Raw genomic sequence first — 16507 nt, 5'->3', positions numbered from 1 at the left:
TCTGATGTTAACTTTTAGCTGAACTTTTAAATGTAAATTCTCACTTGCACAAAAGTAACAAATTGAGTATCAATAACACGTGGTTGGTAACTCAGGTTAGTTTTGTCTTCTTCCTGGTGCTTAAAATAACATTCTTATTTTTCAAGAATTACAAGAAAGAATATTGATTAATGATTGAACAAAATAATACCTGACATATAGTATGCATACCTAAAATTATAAAAAACATAAATTTCAACAAATTAATTATAAAAAGTACTTATAAGATAAAAAGCATTTTTTTTCTTCATACTAGAAATTCTACATTTACATGAAAAAATAAAATCCTAACTACCTAAGTGGAAAATATTAGTAGAAAAGCTTAGATAGGAATCTGTTCTAAAGAAATCTAAAGTAGGCTATACACAACATGTCTTTGGAAATTCCTAGTCTTGTCCATAGAAATTCATACTTCCTTTGTACAAGAATTTGAGTATTTCCCCCCATTCAGCATTGGCCATTTTGTCAGATGACTCTTTGCTTCCATAAGAACAGTCATAAGAAACTATCTATCTATTTATTTTTCATTCCTTTGTTTATTTTTTTATTGGTACTTTCTATATTTAAATAAAGGTGAATATTCTTTATATCAAATTTAGAGTTTCCTGAAATTTTTGTTATTTCTTCTTCTGTATGATGACTTCATAATGAATAATTATAGCAATGAATTTTGTTAGGAGGCATTGCTAAGAACATTAGCTTATAAATTTCTTTGTGTGCAGTTTTATATAATTAAAACAAATTCATCAATTTTGAACTTTCAAAGTGTGTTATACATTATTTAGAATAAAGGATATTTTATTTTTGTTATTTTATATTGGCTACAGAGACAATGGAGCAATACACTTCAATATGGCAAAAAAAGTATTCTTCCTTTGTTCCATCTAAATTTAAAAAATTAAAAAGAATAAACCTAACATCACTTCAGATTATTAAAAAATAAAAGATAAAAGTAGGAATTTTTTTTTAAATGAGTAGAGATGACTTATTTCCATCTAATAGATCAGGGATTTGCAAATTTTTCTGCAAGGGATCAGATGGCAAATACTTTGGGTTTTTCTAGTTAAACAGTCTTGGCTGCAAGTGCTCAATTCATGTATTATAATCATAGATAGTACATAAATAAATGAGAGTAGCTGTTTTATAATAAAACTTCATTTATAAATACTGAAATTAAATTATAAATAATATACACATGTCACAAAATAAGACTCTCTTTTAAATTTTTTTTCTAGTCATTCAAAAATCTAAAACTCATTCTTCGGTCACAAGTCATGCAGAAAAGGTGATAGGATAGATTTGGCCTATGGCCAGTTGGTCAATCCCTGAGTTAGAAGATGAATTTTTTGAGTACAGGTACCAAATCTTACTCATGTTTAAACTCTTGCACCCAACATTACATTGGATAAAGGATTAAAAAAAAAAGTGCTTAGGGTCTGGGGTTGTGGGCTCAGTGATAGAGTGCTTGCTTAGCATGTGTGAGACACTGGGTTTGATCCTCAGCACCACATATAAATTTAAAAAAAAAATGGTCCATCAACAACTTAAAAAAAAAAAAGCTTGAGGAATAAATGAGTGGATGAGATATAAGCATACAATAGACTTTTATTAAGCTATTTAATTTATGATAATAATAATATATTAGTATATAATCCTTAATTCTGCTATACCCAAATACTCTAAGTGTTGAAAGTTATTTTTTATCGTGTAAATATTAAACAATTTAATATTTCAATTTTAGTATAAATATTATCAAAACACTTTTTAATAATTATATATACACTTCATATGTATCTTCATTTTCTAGTCAAGATTTATAAAACTATAACTAAACTTCCATTTTTTTAAAAAAAAATTAAATTGTAGATGGAGACGATACTTTTATTTTTATGTGGTGCCAGGGATTGAACCCAGTAGTGCCTCAAGTATGCTAGGCAAATGCTCTACCACTGAGCCACAACCCCAGTCCTAAACTTCTATTTTTTTTTAAGAATAGAAGATTCTTCACATGATAGTACATTTGTTAGACACACATTGCTTTTAAGTGATAGAGACAATCTGTATAGCAATGAGTTTTACTGAATTTTACAATTAACAGCACTTCATCAGTGACAATGAATTTTCTAGCTTTCACTGTTTTATAAGTCAATAACTTATAAAATATATATATTATATTTCAAAAATATAGTGAAATATATTCTTGAAAATAAAATTTTCTTACTAAAATAAAACTAAAAAGTTAAGGCATGTGGTTATGTTATCAAACATAAGTTTTGATAGCATCTGAAATTTAGGCATGTATATATTGAGTGAACCATATTCTATGAAAAAAAGGTCTAAAAATAAAAACAAATCCATCATTTAGGGAAACTAATTCTGATAACCTTATTCCTAAAACATGGAAACAAGATAAACTTTGCTAAACTTGCTATTACTTTTTACTAGATGTGGGAAGAATTCTAACTTGATTAAAAAAAATTGATTTCCTTTAGAGTTCATATTCACTGACAGACACTTGAGGGTTGTTTTTTTTTGTTTGTTTTTTGTATTTTTGGAGTTGTAGATGGACAGCATGCCTTTATTTTATTTGTTTCATTTTTACGTGGTGCTAATGATCAAACCCAGTGCCTCAAAATGCTAGGTAAGCTCTCTGCCTCTGAGCTACAGCCCCTGATCCTTGAGGTTGTTTTGTTTCATTCACTTTATCATTTCCCATGTTCATTTTCTCCTTTAACAACACAAACATCCACAATTGTCATATGTGTTTATAGATCAAACTAGTTATTGACTGTAAAATATTAGTATTTAATTAAGGGAGACATTTTATATTACTTTAACTTTGTTAAATTAATAAGTCAATAACTTAAAAGTCAGTAACTTCTAACTTTATTTGAAAATATTTGTTTACAGGTAAATATATTTAGAAACAGTTTCTTTTCTTTCAGGCACAACTATCAAAGACAGACACATTAAAGACAACTAGGTAATTCATGTCCAGAATAATATTTCTAAATTCGTATTTGATTATATAATAAATATTATAAGACTGTTACCTATTTAAGGGTATAAAGAAAATGAGAAATCAGAATTATTTTGTTGGTTCTTTATTGCTTTTGTTTATTTTTAATTAGTTTTAAAAATCGGTGTATTATAATTATACACAATAGTGGGATTCATTTTGACATATTCCTATCACATGTATTCCTACCTCATGAATTTATATATGTAAAATACAAAGTGAAGTGAACCTTTAACAGAATCAAGTTATTACCAATCAGATAAATTAACCCTTCTCAAACACAGTTAAGAAGACAAATTTATGTATATTTTAAGTGCAATATTTAAAAAATTATAATATTACTTTACCCAAAGCATTAAGGATAAGAATATCTCTATGATATTCAAGTAATTACTAATTACTTGTAAACTAATTGTAATGACCATCAAAAAAAGGAAAAATAAACAGATACTAGAACAGCAGAAATTCAAGATTAATATGTAAATGTGAAAGATCAATTTTGAAACTTAACTCTATGAAAATTAAGAAATAAACTAACAAGATAGCAAAGATTTTATGGACATGCTTTGAATCTATGACTATATTTGTCTTTTATAGTTATAAAATTAGAAACAACTAACAAATTTGGCAGTTACAGAGCAATTAACAAAAAATATTTAAACCTTATAAGTTAATTCTTACTTAAAATGCCAGGAATAGTTCTCATTGAATGCTCACAGACACCTTGGTAAGTAGGTACTTTCCTGATTTTAAGTACCTACTTAAGTAGGTACCACAGAGTGGTTAAACAACTAGTATAGTATAACACAAAAATATGTCTTTTGTCCATATATATGTTCATGTATGTATGTGTGTGTGTGTGTAGATAGCCTCAGGATGTTGCTGATCATATGAAATACCAAGTAATAAGAAAGTTGGACCTTTCAATTTCACCCACTTAGGGGGTGGGGCTGGATTGAGCTTTCTAAAACTCTTAAACAATAAGATATACAGAGCTCATGAATTGGTGAACACCTCCAGGTGCTAGAAGGTACTGTGGCTGAAGAGGGCATGGGACTTCAGTAATTCTCCCTCCTTGCCCTATGAATCTTTTCCAACTGACTGTTCCTCAGTTGTAACCCTATAATAAACTGGAAACAGAAATATTTTCCATAGTTTTGTGAGCCATTCCAGCTAATTATAAAATCTGATAGGGGGAGACTAAGGGAAAACCCATAGACATTGTAATAAAGTAGGACAGAAGTGTGGGTAACCTGGAGACCCAATACTAGAGACTAGCCTGTCAAATGAAGCCAACCTGTAGTACAGAGCCTTTAAAAATATGGAGTCTGACTATAACTCCAGGTAGGTAGGTAGGTAGTGTCAGAATTGAATTCAAATACATCAGAGAACATTTGTTGTCTGAAGAGTTGAAGTGGCTGGTGTGAGAAAAAAATTCCATGTTTGTTATCATTAGTGTGAGTAAAATCAACCTATCTGTGATCATCTTTTTTAGTCAGCAGCAGAACCAGAATTCAAAGATTTGCATTTTCAGCTTAGGATTTTGGTATTAACTTGAAGTTCACAGGATACCAGATACTTGTGATATAAATTATTTCCTTACAATTAAAAATAATGCTATTTGTTTATAAATGAAACCTGTGGTAATTTTTTAAACTTTTTAAATATAAAAGTGAGTAGTAGTATGAGAATATCAAACCACCATACAAACTCAAGGTCATAGACCTCAAAAACTGAATACCCAAATTACAAAAATGAATGCCTTTATATATGTAGTCAACTTTCTTATAAACCAAACCAAACCAAACCAAATCAAACCAAACCAAACTAAACCAAACTGAATACACACACAAAAAAAAACCTCTGTAGAAGATGGTTTCCTGCCCAGTTGTACTTTTTTAGTTAGTCTCACAATATAAACAAAATGTAAAAACTGACCAAAGGACCATTTCCCATTAGGATCCAGAAACTTAATAAATGTGAAAAAGTGAATTTCCTGTTTGTACAGTTGAAATTAACAATCTCCTAGTACAACTCTTGTGATTGCTTTAAAAGCAAATCTATCTTATTTATAATCATGATTATAATAATAAATTTGTAATATTTATACAGAAAAACAAAATATTTTACCACTTGTCTTAGAAAATTGCTTTTCATATATTAGAGTAGTGGTTCTCAAAGTTTAGAAGTATACTCTATGAATCAACATCTAACTTGGGATCTACTACATTTTCACTGAATCAAAAACTCTAGAGGTGGGGTCCAGAAATCCGTTTTAAAAAGTCATCTGGTAGATTTTCATGCTTAGTTAATGTTTGAAAACCACTGTATCAGCATAAGGAGGGCAGTAATTATTTAATAAATGCAAAGAAAAATATCTTGCTGTTAATAAGGCAGTATATACAATAGTGTACTGATTTGAACATAGACTTAATTAACATTTAGTAGAAACTGAGCCAGGAAACACTTTTCTGAAAGGGTAATGCAAACACCATCCCAAGCGTAATGTAAGTTTCCATATAATTTCAAATATTCACCTGAAATTTATGGCTTCATTAAAGGAAAATAAAGACCTTTTTTTCCTTCTATATTAGTGGACACTGCTTACTCTTTACTATTTTCCTAATTTCTCTTCCTATGCAAAGGTTGAAGACAATTCTTGTATCATGAAGCCTAGAAATTTTGCTTTGTCAAATTAAAGTCTGCATTTAAATGTAGTTCACATTTAAAAAGGTAACCCTTTTTCATCAATAATACTGTAATATTGGTATAAATTTTATATTAAAGTTATCCTATTATACTTTGAGACAAATGAATAAGATCCAATTTTGAAATGGATCAGATGCCATGCTAACAGAATTTTTTTTATAATTTTCTTTGGTAATGCTGAACTTGCAGACCACCAAGCAAATGAATGATTAACTTTTAGAACTGTTCTGTTTTCTTCAGATTCTATCATCTCTAGTTTAAGTCCACAATAAAAACTCAAGAAACATTTTTCATAATTCTTCTGTAGCCACGTTTTTGTGTTCTTATAAGTCATTCTTTTACCTAGCAAAACTATAAAAATAATATAAAAAAATAGTAAAAAGGATGGAAAATAACATGATTATTCCTTAAAAATGAAAAAGACATGTACTATCTCACCTCTGGAGTGACATCTCGTGGTGCAAACCCTGTTCCTCCAGTTGTTAATATTAAATTAAGTTCCTTTTCATCACACCAGTCTATCAGAGTTTCCTGAAAGAAAGCAACATTATTGTCACATTCAGAAAGACTTGCTTTACTTGCTCAAAACATCCAAGTCCACAAATACTTCATATATAGTAAACATATACTTCCTATATAGTGAGGATATAGATTCTTTTTAACAATGAACAAGAAAAAATTGAAGGCAATTCATGGAAGAGGCTCACTCCAGATCAATAACACTGCAGTTTTGGTTATTTATTAAATATTTAAAATGAGGATATAAACATCAAATTGTTGAAAGCAAGTGAAACACAAGAGATACCTTAAAGTTATAAACTTTAAGAATTTATAACTACTGTTTATATGTACTTTAACAAAATATGTGAAGTTCTTTTCAACCATATAATATATACTCCAATTAAATCAAATTGCCCACTATCTATGTGTTAATGATATGATCTGACTTCTTAATAAATGTATCAATCCTACAAGTTGACTATTTCATACATTTAATTATATATATATTGAAACAGACTCATTCATTTTTAATTAATAGATTCAGAGAGATTAAAAACACTTGCTCACAAGCTCACAAACTAGAAGGAGGAAGAGTAGAATTCAAATGAGAACTGTTAGACTCTCAATTAATGTTTTCCTATTATTGAGTCAATATCTTATGCTCAATTTCATGTTTTATAATTTACATTTTTCAGTATTAATTTTATATGTATTTCTTAAACTCAAGGAGTGAAATAAATCACTGCTTAAGGTTCTTTTTGTCACATTAATACTATGACACTTGTAGAGGTTAGGTTTATTTTTATTTTTTTATATTTATTTTTTAGTTGCAGTTGGACACAATTCCTTTATTTATTTATTTATTTATTTATTTATTTATTTATTTATGGTTCTGAGGATCAAACCCAGGGCCTCGCACGTGGTAGGCAAACACTCTACCGCTGAGCCACAACCCCAGCCCCAGAGGTTAGGTTTATATACCATAAAATTTTGGAGCTACTAGGGATCTTATTAGATTTGCCTTTCTATTTTCTAGATGAGAAAAGTGAAGTACAAAGTAGTTAAATAATTTACTCAAAGTTACACAGGTAGTTTGTACAGAAGTGGAAGTAGGATATGTGCCTGCTGACTTTTTCTATCTATGCTAATTATGTTAAATCCATCCTATATTTTTGGTTACTCATTTAACAGTATTAACAGTCATAAAATAAATGTAAAAACTAATCCTGATTTCAGAAAGCTAATGGTCAAGAGTAAGATGTTCAAACTTGATTGCACACTAAAATGTCTGTGAAGCCTAAAAAATACTTGGCTTCTACCTCAGGGGTAAAGCCTGAGTTAGCATTGGAATTTTTCTTTTCCATGCTAGGAATTGAACCCAGAGGCTTGTGCATGATAAGTCTGTGCTCTACAATGAGCTATCCCTACAGTCTCAGAGTACTGAGATTGAAAAACAAACAAACAAACCAAAATACTTCTAAGGTAATTCTAAAGTGCAGCCAAACAACTGAGAACTACTAGTCCAAAGAGACAATCTATACAGTTATCTGAGGGTATATTTCACAACAAACTTAATTGGGTAGTCCTACCAAGATGTCAGACTGTTTTAAATCAGTTGCACCACAGAAATATTACTCATTTCTATTTCCAGAATGAATAACAAGTAACACTGTGTAGATTTATTTCACTTAAATGATATTGTAAGCTCAAGTGAGGATTTAAGTATATGGGAAGTAATATTTTATTGTCCAAAGTGGCTGTGTGATTACAGTAATTTTGCATCTGAACAAAATTTTAATTATGCTTTTAGACTTTTGAGATGAAACAGTAATCTTATTATTGTCCTAATTAGTTGGGTTCTAAAACAGAAGTAGTCTTCTTCTTCATCTACTAATATAAAATACAAGTATTCCATGCCCCTAGTGCCATGCACTTAATGATTAATTAATTTAAAAAAATATATATAACAGCGGAATGTATTACAATTCTTATTACACATAGAGCGCAATTTTTCATATCTCTGGTTGTATATAATTTATTTATTTAACAAGAAAATATTTCTGGGTGGACATTTATTTAAGGCACATCACTAGGTAATAGCATTGCAAACATAATTAGGCAGATCCTTGCCTCATGTTTTCATTCAAGTACAGGAGTTCTGAGTATGTAGTTTTCGAGAAGTTTGTTAATAACAGTGTAATCTGAATGTGGACAATATTACTACCACCTGGGAGCTAGTTAGGAATAAAGAATTGGGAGCCTTATCCAAGATCTACTGAAATCAGAATCTGCTACATTTTTAGAAAGATTCCTTAAGGTGATATATATACATATATGTACATATACAAAATACTAGGTTAAATATGCTTTCTAACCATGTACTACTCTAGATATTCTGAGTCTTATTTTTTTATACTACATTAAGAAGGCAATTTATCTTAGCTAGTTATTTTTCTTAGCAATTAATCTTCTTTAATTTATCATGGCTTAGTCAGAAATCAATTTATCTTATCATATTTAACTCCTTACCTTAAGATCTCTTTCATGCTTAGATAAACCTTAATGTTTGGACATCTCTATTAGGTAGGATATTACCGAGGAGCTTTGCATTAAACAGTTTTATAAAAAAATTTTTACATCTCTTTCTAAACTGGAATTGAGGACATTATTGATCTGAATGATGAATTCTCCATTATGTGGAAAGCATTTCTTTAAAAATTTACTGCCTTAGATTTATAGGTTAGTGGAGAATAAAGGTATATTTACAGACTTCCTCCTTTACCCATCAGATAACAAAATGAACAAAAAAGGGTAAAACCAGAAAATCTCCAGTAGCAACAACCATGTGAGAAAAATATCTAGCTTCATATCATATATCTCTAAAGTTAGGTGATCACGGACAGAAACAGAAACTCTTTAAAGCAGCATTGGGGGTTTTTAATACTCCTCTGGACCCCCCAAAAGCCATAAAAGTGGATTAGTGCTGGGCATGGTGGCACAAGCCTGTAATCCCAGTGGCTGGGGATGCTAAGGTAGAAGGATAGCAAGTTCAAAGCCAGACTCAGCAATTTAGTGTGGCCATAAGCAACTCAGGGAGACCCTGACTCCAAATAAAATATAAAAAAGGGCTAGGGACTTGACTCAGTAGTTAAATGTGCCTGGGTTCAATCCACAGTACAAAAAAAAAGGATTAGCAAATGCCTCAAAATTCTCACTAATACTCCAAATATAGAGAAATGCAAACTAAAATATGGCCCTTATCTTTTTTGTCTAGTAAGCAAGTGCTATCAGAAATAGATATAACAAGAGACTGCGTGATTGGGATCAAGATAAAGTTTCACAAACAAATACACATTGAACTGAGGAACTGATCTGAAATTTGATGACACTCCCCATATAATCATAAACCAAATTCTAAGAAGAAAAACTATAGTAATGGACATTTAGTAACATTTCAGGGAGGAAGAGTAGAGTATTCCAACAAAGATTGCATATTGTCTGTGGTTTCTTGGTTCCCTGTTTTTCCCTGTGTAAGTTTCAGACTTTTAAGCTTTTCATCTACATCATTGCAATGGTTTTGAAATTAAACTCTAGTAGGAGGCCTGGCTATTGCTCTATTAGTCTGAAAATCCTATAATGAACAGAGACTTAAAAGTAAGGAGAAGGAAGGTGCAAAGAGATGTAACATTGTTTATGTTGTTATTTTTCATAACAACCAATCCAACCAATTGAAAGATAATAAACATTGCTGAAACCTCTTAATGTTCCTAATTTTGTTTTTTACATTTAGAGGAAGTTCATTTAGTGCATAATAGGTCTTACAATATAAAATAGTTATTTCAAAGTCAATGTTCTTTCACTCAGTTTCTTTAAAAAAATGTAAATAAAATGCTGTGTTGTATTAGATTTACAGAATTATCCCAAAGTAATACATATGATTATGTCTTTCACCTATGTTAACATTCATCTATTCTATCTACATTACAGTCATAGAAAGATGTTAGAATGTTTTACAACTTAAAGGTTAACAATGGCTACTTCTGGCTAATTACATGTGGAATACATTTTACTTTTACTCTTTCGGCATTGGTTGAATTCTTTGTAATTTTCATGTATAATTAAAATACATTTTATACACTGAATTTACTGGTATTTGGCATTCATCCTGATAGTGCATTTAATTTTCCTTTCCTTCTTATTTTACCAAGTTCAGAAATAAATTTTGTATTCAATAACTAAAAGTATATTATATATATTTGATAATAATACTATACATATTTTTAAAAATAACATAATTTTCTCTATATTTTTAAGATACAGTAATACTACCTATATAAAAATATGTATATATAATACTATGTATAATAATACTATATAATATATATTGCATATATATTATTATTATTTATTATTATTATTATATGCAATATATGTATTATTATTATATATATTATAAGAGCCATATATTCTTAGTAAATCCTCCTGTCAAGAGTTAGGGTTTATTTCCACAACCCTGCAACTGGGCTAGACTTTCCAAAACATTATAGGTCTGTAGAGTTTTTGTTACTTTCTAATTTCATTCCATTATTATCGAATAACAGGCAAGAAATTAGATATTTATATATTATTATTATTATTTTATATATATTATATATTATTTGCTAAGAGTTGCTTTGTTGCCTAAGATATGGTTTATTTTGGAGAGGGTTCCACAGGCTGCTAAGAAGAAAATGTATTTGGCTGTTGTTGGATAAAATATTCCATAGAAATCTCTTAAGTTCATTTGATTTATAACATTTTCAGGTCCAAAGGGTCTACTGAATTTATGTCTGGATAACCTATCAGCCCGAGAGGTAATCTGAAATCACATTAATATTGTAATAGGGTCTGAGTTTTTAATTCAAGTAGTGTCTGTTTTATGTAATTAGGTGTACCAGTGTTTGGGGCATAAATATTTACTATCATTATATTTTCTTGCTGGATTGTTCTCTTTACCAGTATGAAGTGACCTTCTTCATCTCTTTAAATCTTGGGTTGAAATTTGCTTTCTCAGATATGAGAGTAGTTACTCCTACTTATTTTGGGGCTCAATTTGCATAGCATAAAAATTTCTATCCTTTTACTTTCAGTCTGTGGCTACCTTTGCCTAAGATCAGCCTCTTGCAAACAACATATAGTTAGGTCTTTTATTTTAATGCATTCTGCCACTAATGTACTCATGTCTTTTAACTGTAGAGTTGAAACCAATTTCCTTCAGTATTATTGTAGAGAGATTTCTATTAATTCCTGCCATTTTGATTTATATCTAACATTTAATTTGATCCCTGGATTTGCCTCTAAATGTAACCTGATGTTTTTCTCTTGACGCTTTTGAAATTCTGTTCTCGTTCTATATATGAGGCATTTTATTTATAATATGTTTTGGAGAGGTGAGGGCCTTCTAGCTCTTCATACTTTGGGCCTGGTCATTAGGTTGGGGTTTCTGTCTCTTCCATTCTGTGTATTAAAATATAGCTGAGTGTGGTTAATTTGCATGTGGAGCAAGGTACATTGTTTTTCAGCTAGGTTTAGTTCAGCAGCAGAGTTTCAATGCTGTGAACTTCTACTGTCCCTGTAGATTTCCAGTACCTCACAGAAAAGGGAGAGACAAACAATAACAACAATTGAAGTGAACAATATATAGCATTAAAATAAATACCCAATGCTGACTATGACTTCTACAACACTAATTACCACAAAAACAGAAATGTTGGGGTCAGCAATTGCCAGCAGCAAAAACAATAAATGTGAATTAGATCTGGTATTAAAGTAAACAGCAGATATCAACTATATCATACATAATGCTAATACAACAACATGAATGATGCAGGCAAGAGTTACATAAACCTAGTAGTATTAAAAGATGATTAAAAACACAGTTCCTTAAGAGAAAAGACAATGTGATGGGAAGGTAGAAGAAAGTTTAGAACATTCAAAATGTAAGTAGAATGCAGAAGAGATTTAGCAAGCAATGGTTATAAAGAAGGAGAAGAAGAAATAGGAATTAACAAAGAGAAAAACAAGGAACAAGAGAATTTGGATGTTATCAGGAGAAGAAACAAGAAGAAGCAACAAGAATAAAATGAGAGAAAGAGAAACATCATCATCAACAACAACAATAACAAAAACTGGAAGATGAAATAACCAAGAACTCTAACTCTCAGAAGTCAAGACAGGGAAAAATGACTTTTGTAAAAAGATAAGGAAAAATGAATAAACAAATATATGTATGTGTATATATGTGTATACACATATATATCCATGAACAAATCAGTACAGCAAGAACACCAAAAGAAACAGGATGCAGGGCATTCTTAATGAAGAATAACAGTGTACGCTGAGAAGGTAAAAAGAATCAATGAGGATGGATGGTCACTGCCTGTGCTTGACTATTCTTTTTTCTGTTTTTTCCTGGGTTATGTTCTGAGAGAAAAGGGGACTGGGGGCCTTGGGTTTGTCAATTCCTTTCTCTTTCTGTGTTGCTCACTGAGCTGCCAGCTGGAGTGGCCTAAAACTGAAGCTGGTTGAAATAACTCTCAGCTTCCCTTTTCACAGGCATAAGGTAGGATGGAATGGGAAGTACTGTTGGTTGTGAACAGACCAGATGGGTGCTCTCCCAGAGTGGGGCTACTGCAGAGTTCTGTGAGGGTAGTTCTAGCAGCTGTGGCTTAGATCAAATCAGGCCTGCAGGGTGTTTTTTGGTGGTATCTGTTCTGCAGAGGTTAGCTCAATATAAACCTAGGGCCAGCCTAATGATGATCTCTGCTAGAAGTCTAGATCTCAGAAGTATCCCAAGAATCTACTCAGGGGCAGAGGGACCAAATCTACACACTCTGCAGTCCATGAATATGGCCTTCCCATGCTTAGTTCCTTAGTATATTCACGCCCACCTATTCAGTTTCCAAACCCTCTTCAGCTGGTCATGTGAGCTACTATACTTAATTTTTCTGACCTGAATCCCCCTGGATGTAATTTTTCCTGTGCTTGCTTCACTTATGTACTTATAGGTACACCCTAGGCCACCTGGTGGGTATTTGCCCAGACAGTATGACAGTGTTCACTATGATCTCCCAAGCTCCTGCATCATGGCCTCCTCAAGGTGTTTCCCACCTCAGCTCTTTCCATTGGCCAGTTAAAAAGTACATAGTATTTTTCATACATCATTTTGCTGTGTAGCCTCTGGATCAGTTAAGTTCATGCTGATTTTCTGATCCACGGGTTTTTTCTTGCCAAATTATTCTTTGTATTTCTGAATGTTATCCTTCCCCTCTGATGACTGTTGCTGCTGACACCAACTTGGCTCCAATTGTAATCTTTCTTGTTCTTTGTTAAATGCACCCAAATTTGAGTCTCTAAGAGACTCTGACTGATATTAAATTTCAGTGAATTTCCTCTTTCACCCACCTGGCTGAGAAGAAGTATTTCTACTGCTTGAATCCCAAGCCATGGTAAATTGGAAATACAGCCTTCCTCTAATATGCTATCTTGAATCTCAATCCTCTAAAATCTTAACATTACATCACTTGTACAGTAGTAAGAAAGACCAACAATTACTACTGCCATTGCTATAGACACTAAGAATATGATATGTGAACTTTGAGTGTATGACAATAGATTGAGAATTGTCAAATATCTAATAATGTCTCTTCCTTGCCCAGTATCCATTAATAACTTTCCCAGTATGTTCAAAATAAAGATCAAAATACTGAAAGTGGTCTTTAAAACTTTCCTTCCAAAATCCTATTCATACCTCTATCTTCTATTACAAAATTTTTTTCTAGCATTGAACTCTCCTGTTTTCCTCTCACTTTCATCCCTATCCCCCAAACAGCCTGCCTAAACCCACTAAGCTTAAATTTCATTTAGGAAAGTCTTCCCTAATGCCCTTGACTAGGTAAGCACCTTATATATTTATTCTTCATGGTGCTTACTTTTAGCATGTAATTTGTGTAATATAATTTTAATGTTTATAAGAGGTGAAACCAAACTATTTTTCCTACCTTCATATAGAACTAAACATAAAATTTCTGACACTGTAAATGTGATGCTATTTCCCAATACACTAAACAATTTCCTAGCAAACATAATCTAGATGTCCAATAATTTAATTCAATTTTCACCTTATCTACCTGGAGATAATATCAGGTCCCAGAGGTAATGGATTAGTTTCATGAGACAGCCTCCTATTTCAGATGCCAATAATAAACAGTAAGTTGTCACCTATATTGCTGACCAACCAGATATAAATTTGGAATCCCACTAACGATTCCTTGGGTTGTTTTGTTAAAGTACCTTACAGAACTCTAGGAGCCAGAAAAATATTGAAAGACCTCCCATGTTCATGGACTATAAGATTAATATTATTAAAATGTCCAATTACCCATACAACCAAAACAACATGGTACTGGCATAAAAACAAATTCACAGACTAATAAAATACTATGGAGATCCCCAAAATTAATCTGTGTGTCTATAGCCAAATGATTCTTAATAATGGAAAAGTTACAGTCTCTTCAACAAATGGTACTGGGAAAGCTGGCTATCTATCTACAGATGAACAAAACTTGACCTTTGTCTTTCAGCCTGTACAAAAATCAACTCAAAATGGATCCAAGACCTACCTGAACATCCTGAAAATATAAAACTACTATAAGAAAATAGGGGAAATATGCCAAGACATTGGTATAGGCAATGATTATTTGGATAAGACCCTCAAAGCACAGGAAACAAAAATACAATTTGATAAATGAGATTATATAAAACTATCTTCTATAAAATAAAGGAAACAATGAGCAAAGTGAAGAGACATGGGAGAATACTTGGGAACTCTTCTCCTGATGAAGGATTAATGTCCAGATTACATAAGGAACTAAAAAGTCTTAATAGTAGCAGCAGCAACAACAACAACAAACAAGCAATCCAATTAAAAATAGGCAAATGACATGAATTGATATTAATGGCCAATAAATATATGAAAATATGCTCAAATATATGAAAGTACATTCAAAGAGTTTACAAATCAAAACTATTATGAAATAACATCTCACCCCAGTTAGAATTGGAATTATCAAAAAAAAAAAAAAACAAATAAAAAGCTAGTGAGACTGAGGAGAAAAAAGAACAGTCATATTTGGTTGGTAGAATCCAAATTAATATAACAATTGTGGGGAACAGAATGGAGGTTCATTAAAAAAAAACCTAAAAATATATGTACCATATGATCCAGCTATCCCTCTTCTGGGTATGTATCTACAGCAAATGAAATCAGCATACCAAAGAGATACCTATATCCCCATGTTTACTGTGGTACTTTTCACAATAGTTTAGATATACAATCATACAAGATGCCCATCATTAGATGCGTGAATAAAGAAAATGTGGTACACATACACAATGGAATATTATTCAACTATAAGGAAGGATGATATCTTGTCATCTGCAGCAAAATGGATATAACTAGATGGATATAATAAAAAGAAAAAGCCAGACACAGAAGGACAAGTGCCACGTGTTCTTTCTCATATGTAGAAGATTAAAAAAAAAAAAAATTCACATCTATTTCTGAATGTAGAATAATTGTTAATAGAAACAGAGAAGGGGATAAGTAGCGGAGGATAAAGGAAAGCTGGGTATGATCAATGCATGCTGTATACATGTATTGAAATACCACATTGGACTCGACCAGTATATACAACTAATACATGTTTTAAAAAGTTTACTGTGATTCTGGGTTCATATCAGAAACTAAAAAAAAGAATTACCTATTTCTATGTGTGTACCCACACCCACACACAAAACTATTAAGGAACAATGATACCTGGTTAAACTATATTGTTTATTATTGACTTTTGTATGCATCAAAATTTGGGGTGAGAAGGTATCATCATATTGAAATTATACAATTAGTATTAAAAAGAACAATTTTCATCATAGTTATAATGCTGTCTCTCAAAGGTTAATGACACACCTCTGAAAAATTTTCATATATAATACGGCTTTTCCTTTGAATATTTTATTCTAGGCTGAGGTTACACAAGTAATTGGTCATGGGATGTATATTATTTAATGAATTTAATTCTATTTAAAAAATAGAATTTAGTTCGCTGATATAGAGTTTTATGGAGAATATAAAGGTCTGATTCCTAAACAATTTTTAATATTAAAAATATCCGTGTGGTTTAGCTTTCTATCAGAACATCA

At 31.3% G+C, this 16507-nt stretch overlaps 1 protein-coding gene across 19 annotated transcripts in view; it reads right to left on the bottom strand.

Annotated features, from left to right (window-relative positions):
* Gphn (gephyrin) overlaps positions 1-16507 on the bottom strand; it is a 625252-nt gene that overhangs the window by 332122 nt on the left and 276623 nt on the right. For all 19 annotated transcript variants that reach the window (XR_007345755.1, XM_048798536.1, XM_048798535.1 and 16 more), the window contains exon 4: positions 6206-6298. Coding sequence is in view for 17 of the 19 variants with exons in the window: in XM_048798536.1 (XP_048654493.1) it covers positions 6206-6298 (93 nt within the window). In the remaining 2 variants the exon portion in view is untranslated. The remainder of the gene's footprint in view (positions 1-6205; positions 6299-16507) is intronic.

The sequence above is a fragment of the Marmota marmota genome, unplaced genomic scaffold (genome assembly GCF_001458135.2).
Source record: "Marmota marmota marmota unplaced genomic scaffold, marMar, whole genome shotgun sequence".
Taxonomy (NCBI): domain Eukaryota; kingdom Metazoa; phylum Chordata; class Mammalia; order Rodentia; family Sciuridae; genus Marmota; species Marmota marmota.
The sequence above is the reverse complement of the archived record's forward strand: the minus strand, read 5'-3'. Positions and strand labels throughout refer to the sequence as shown.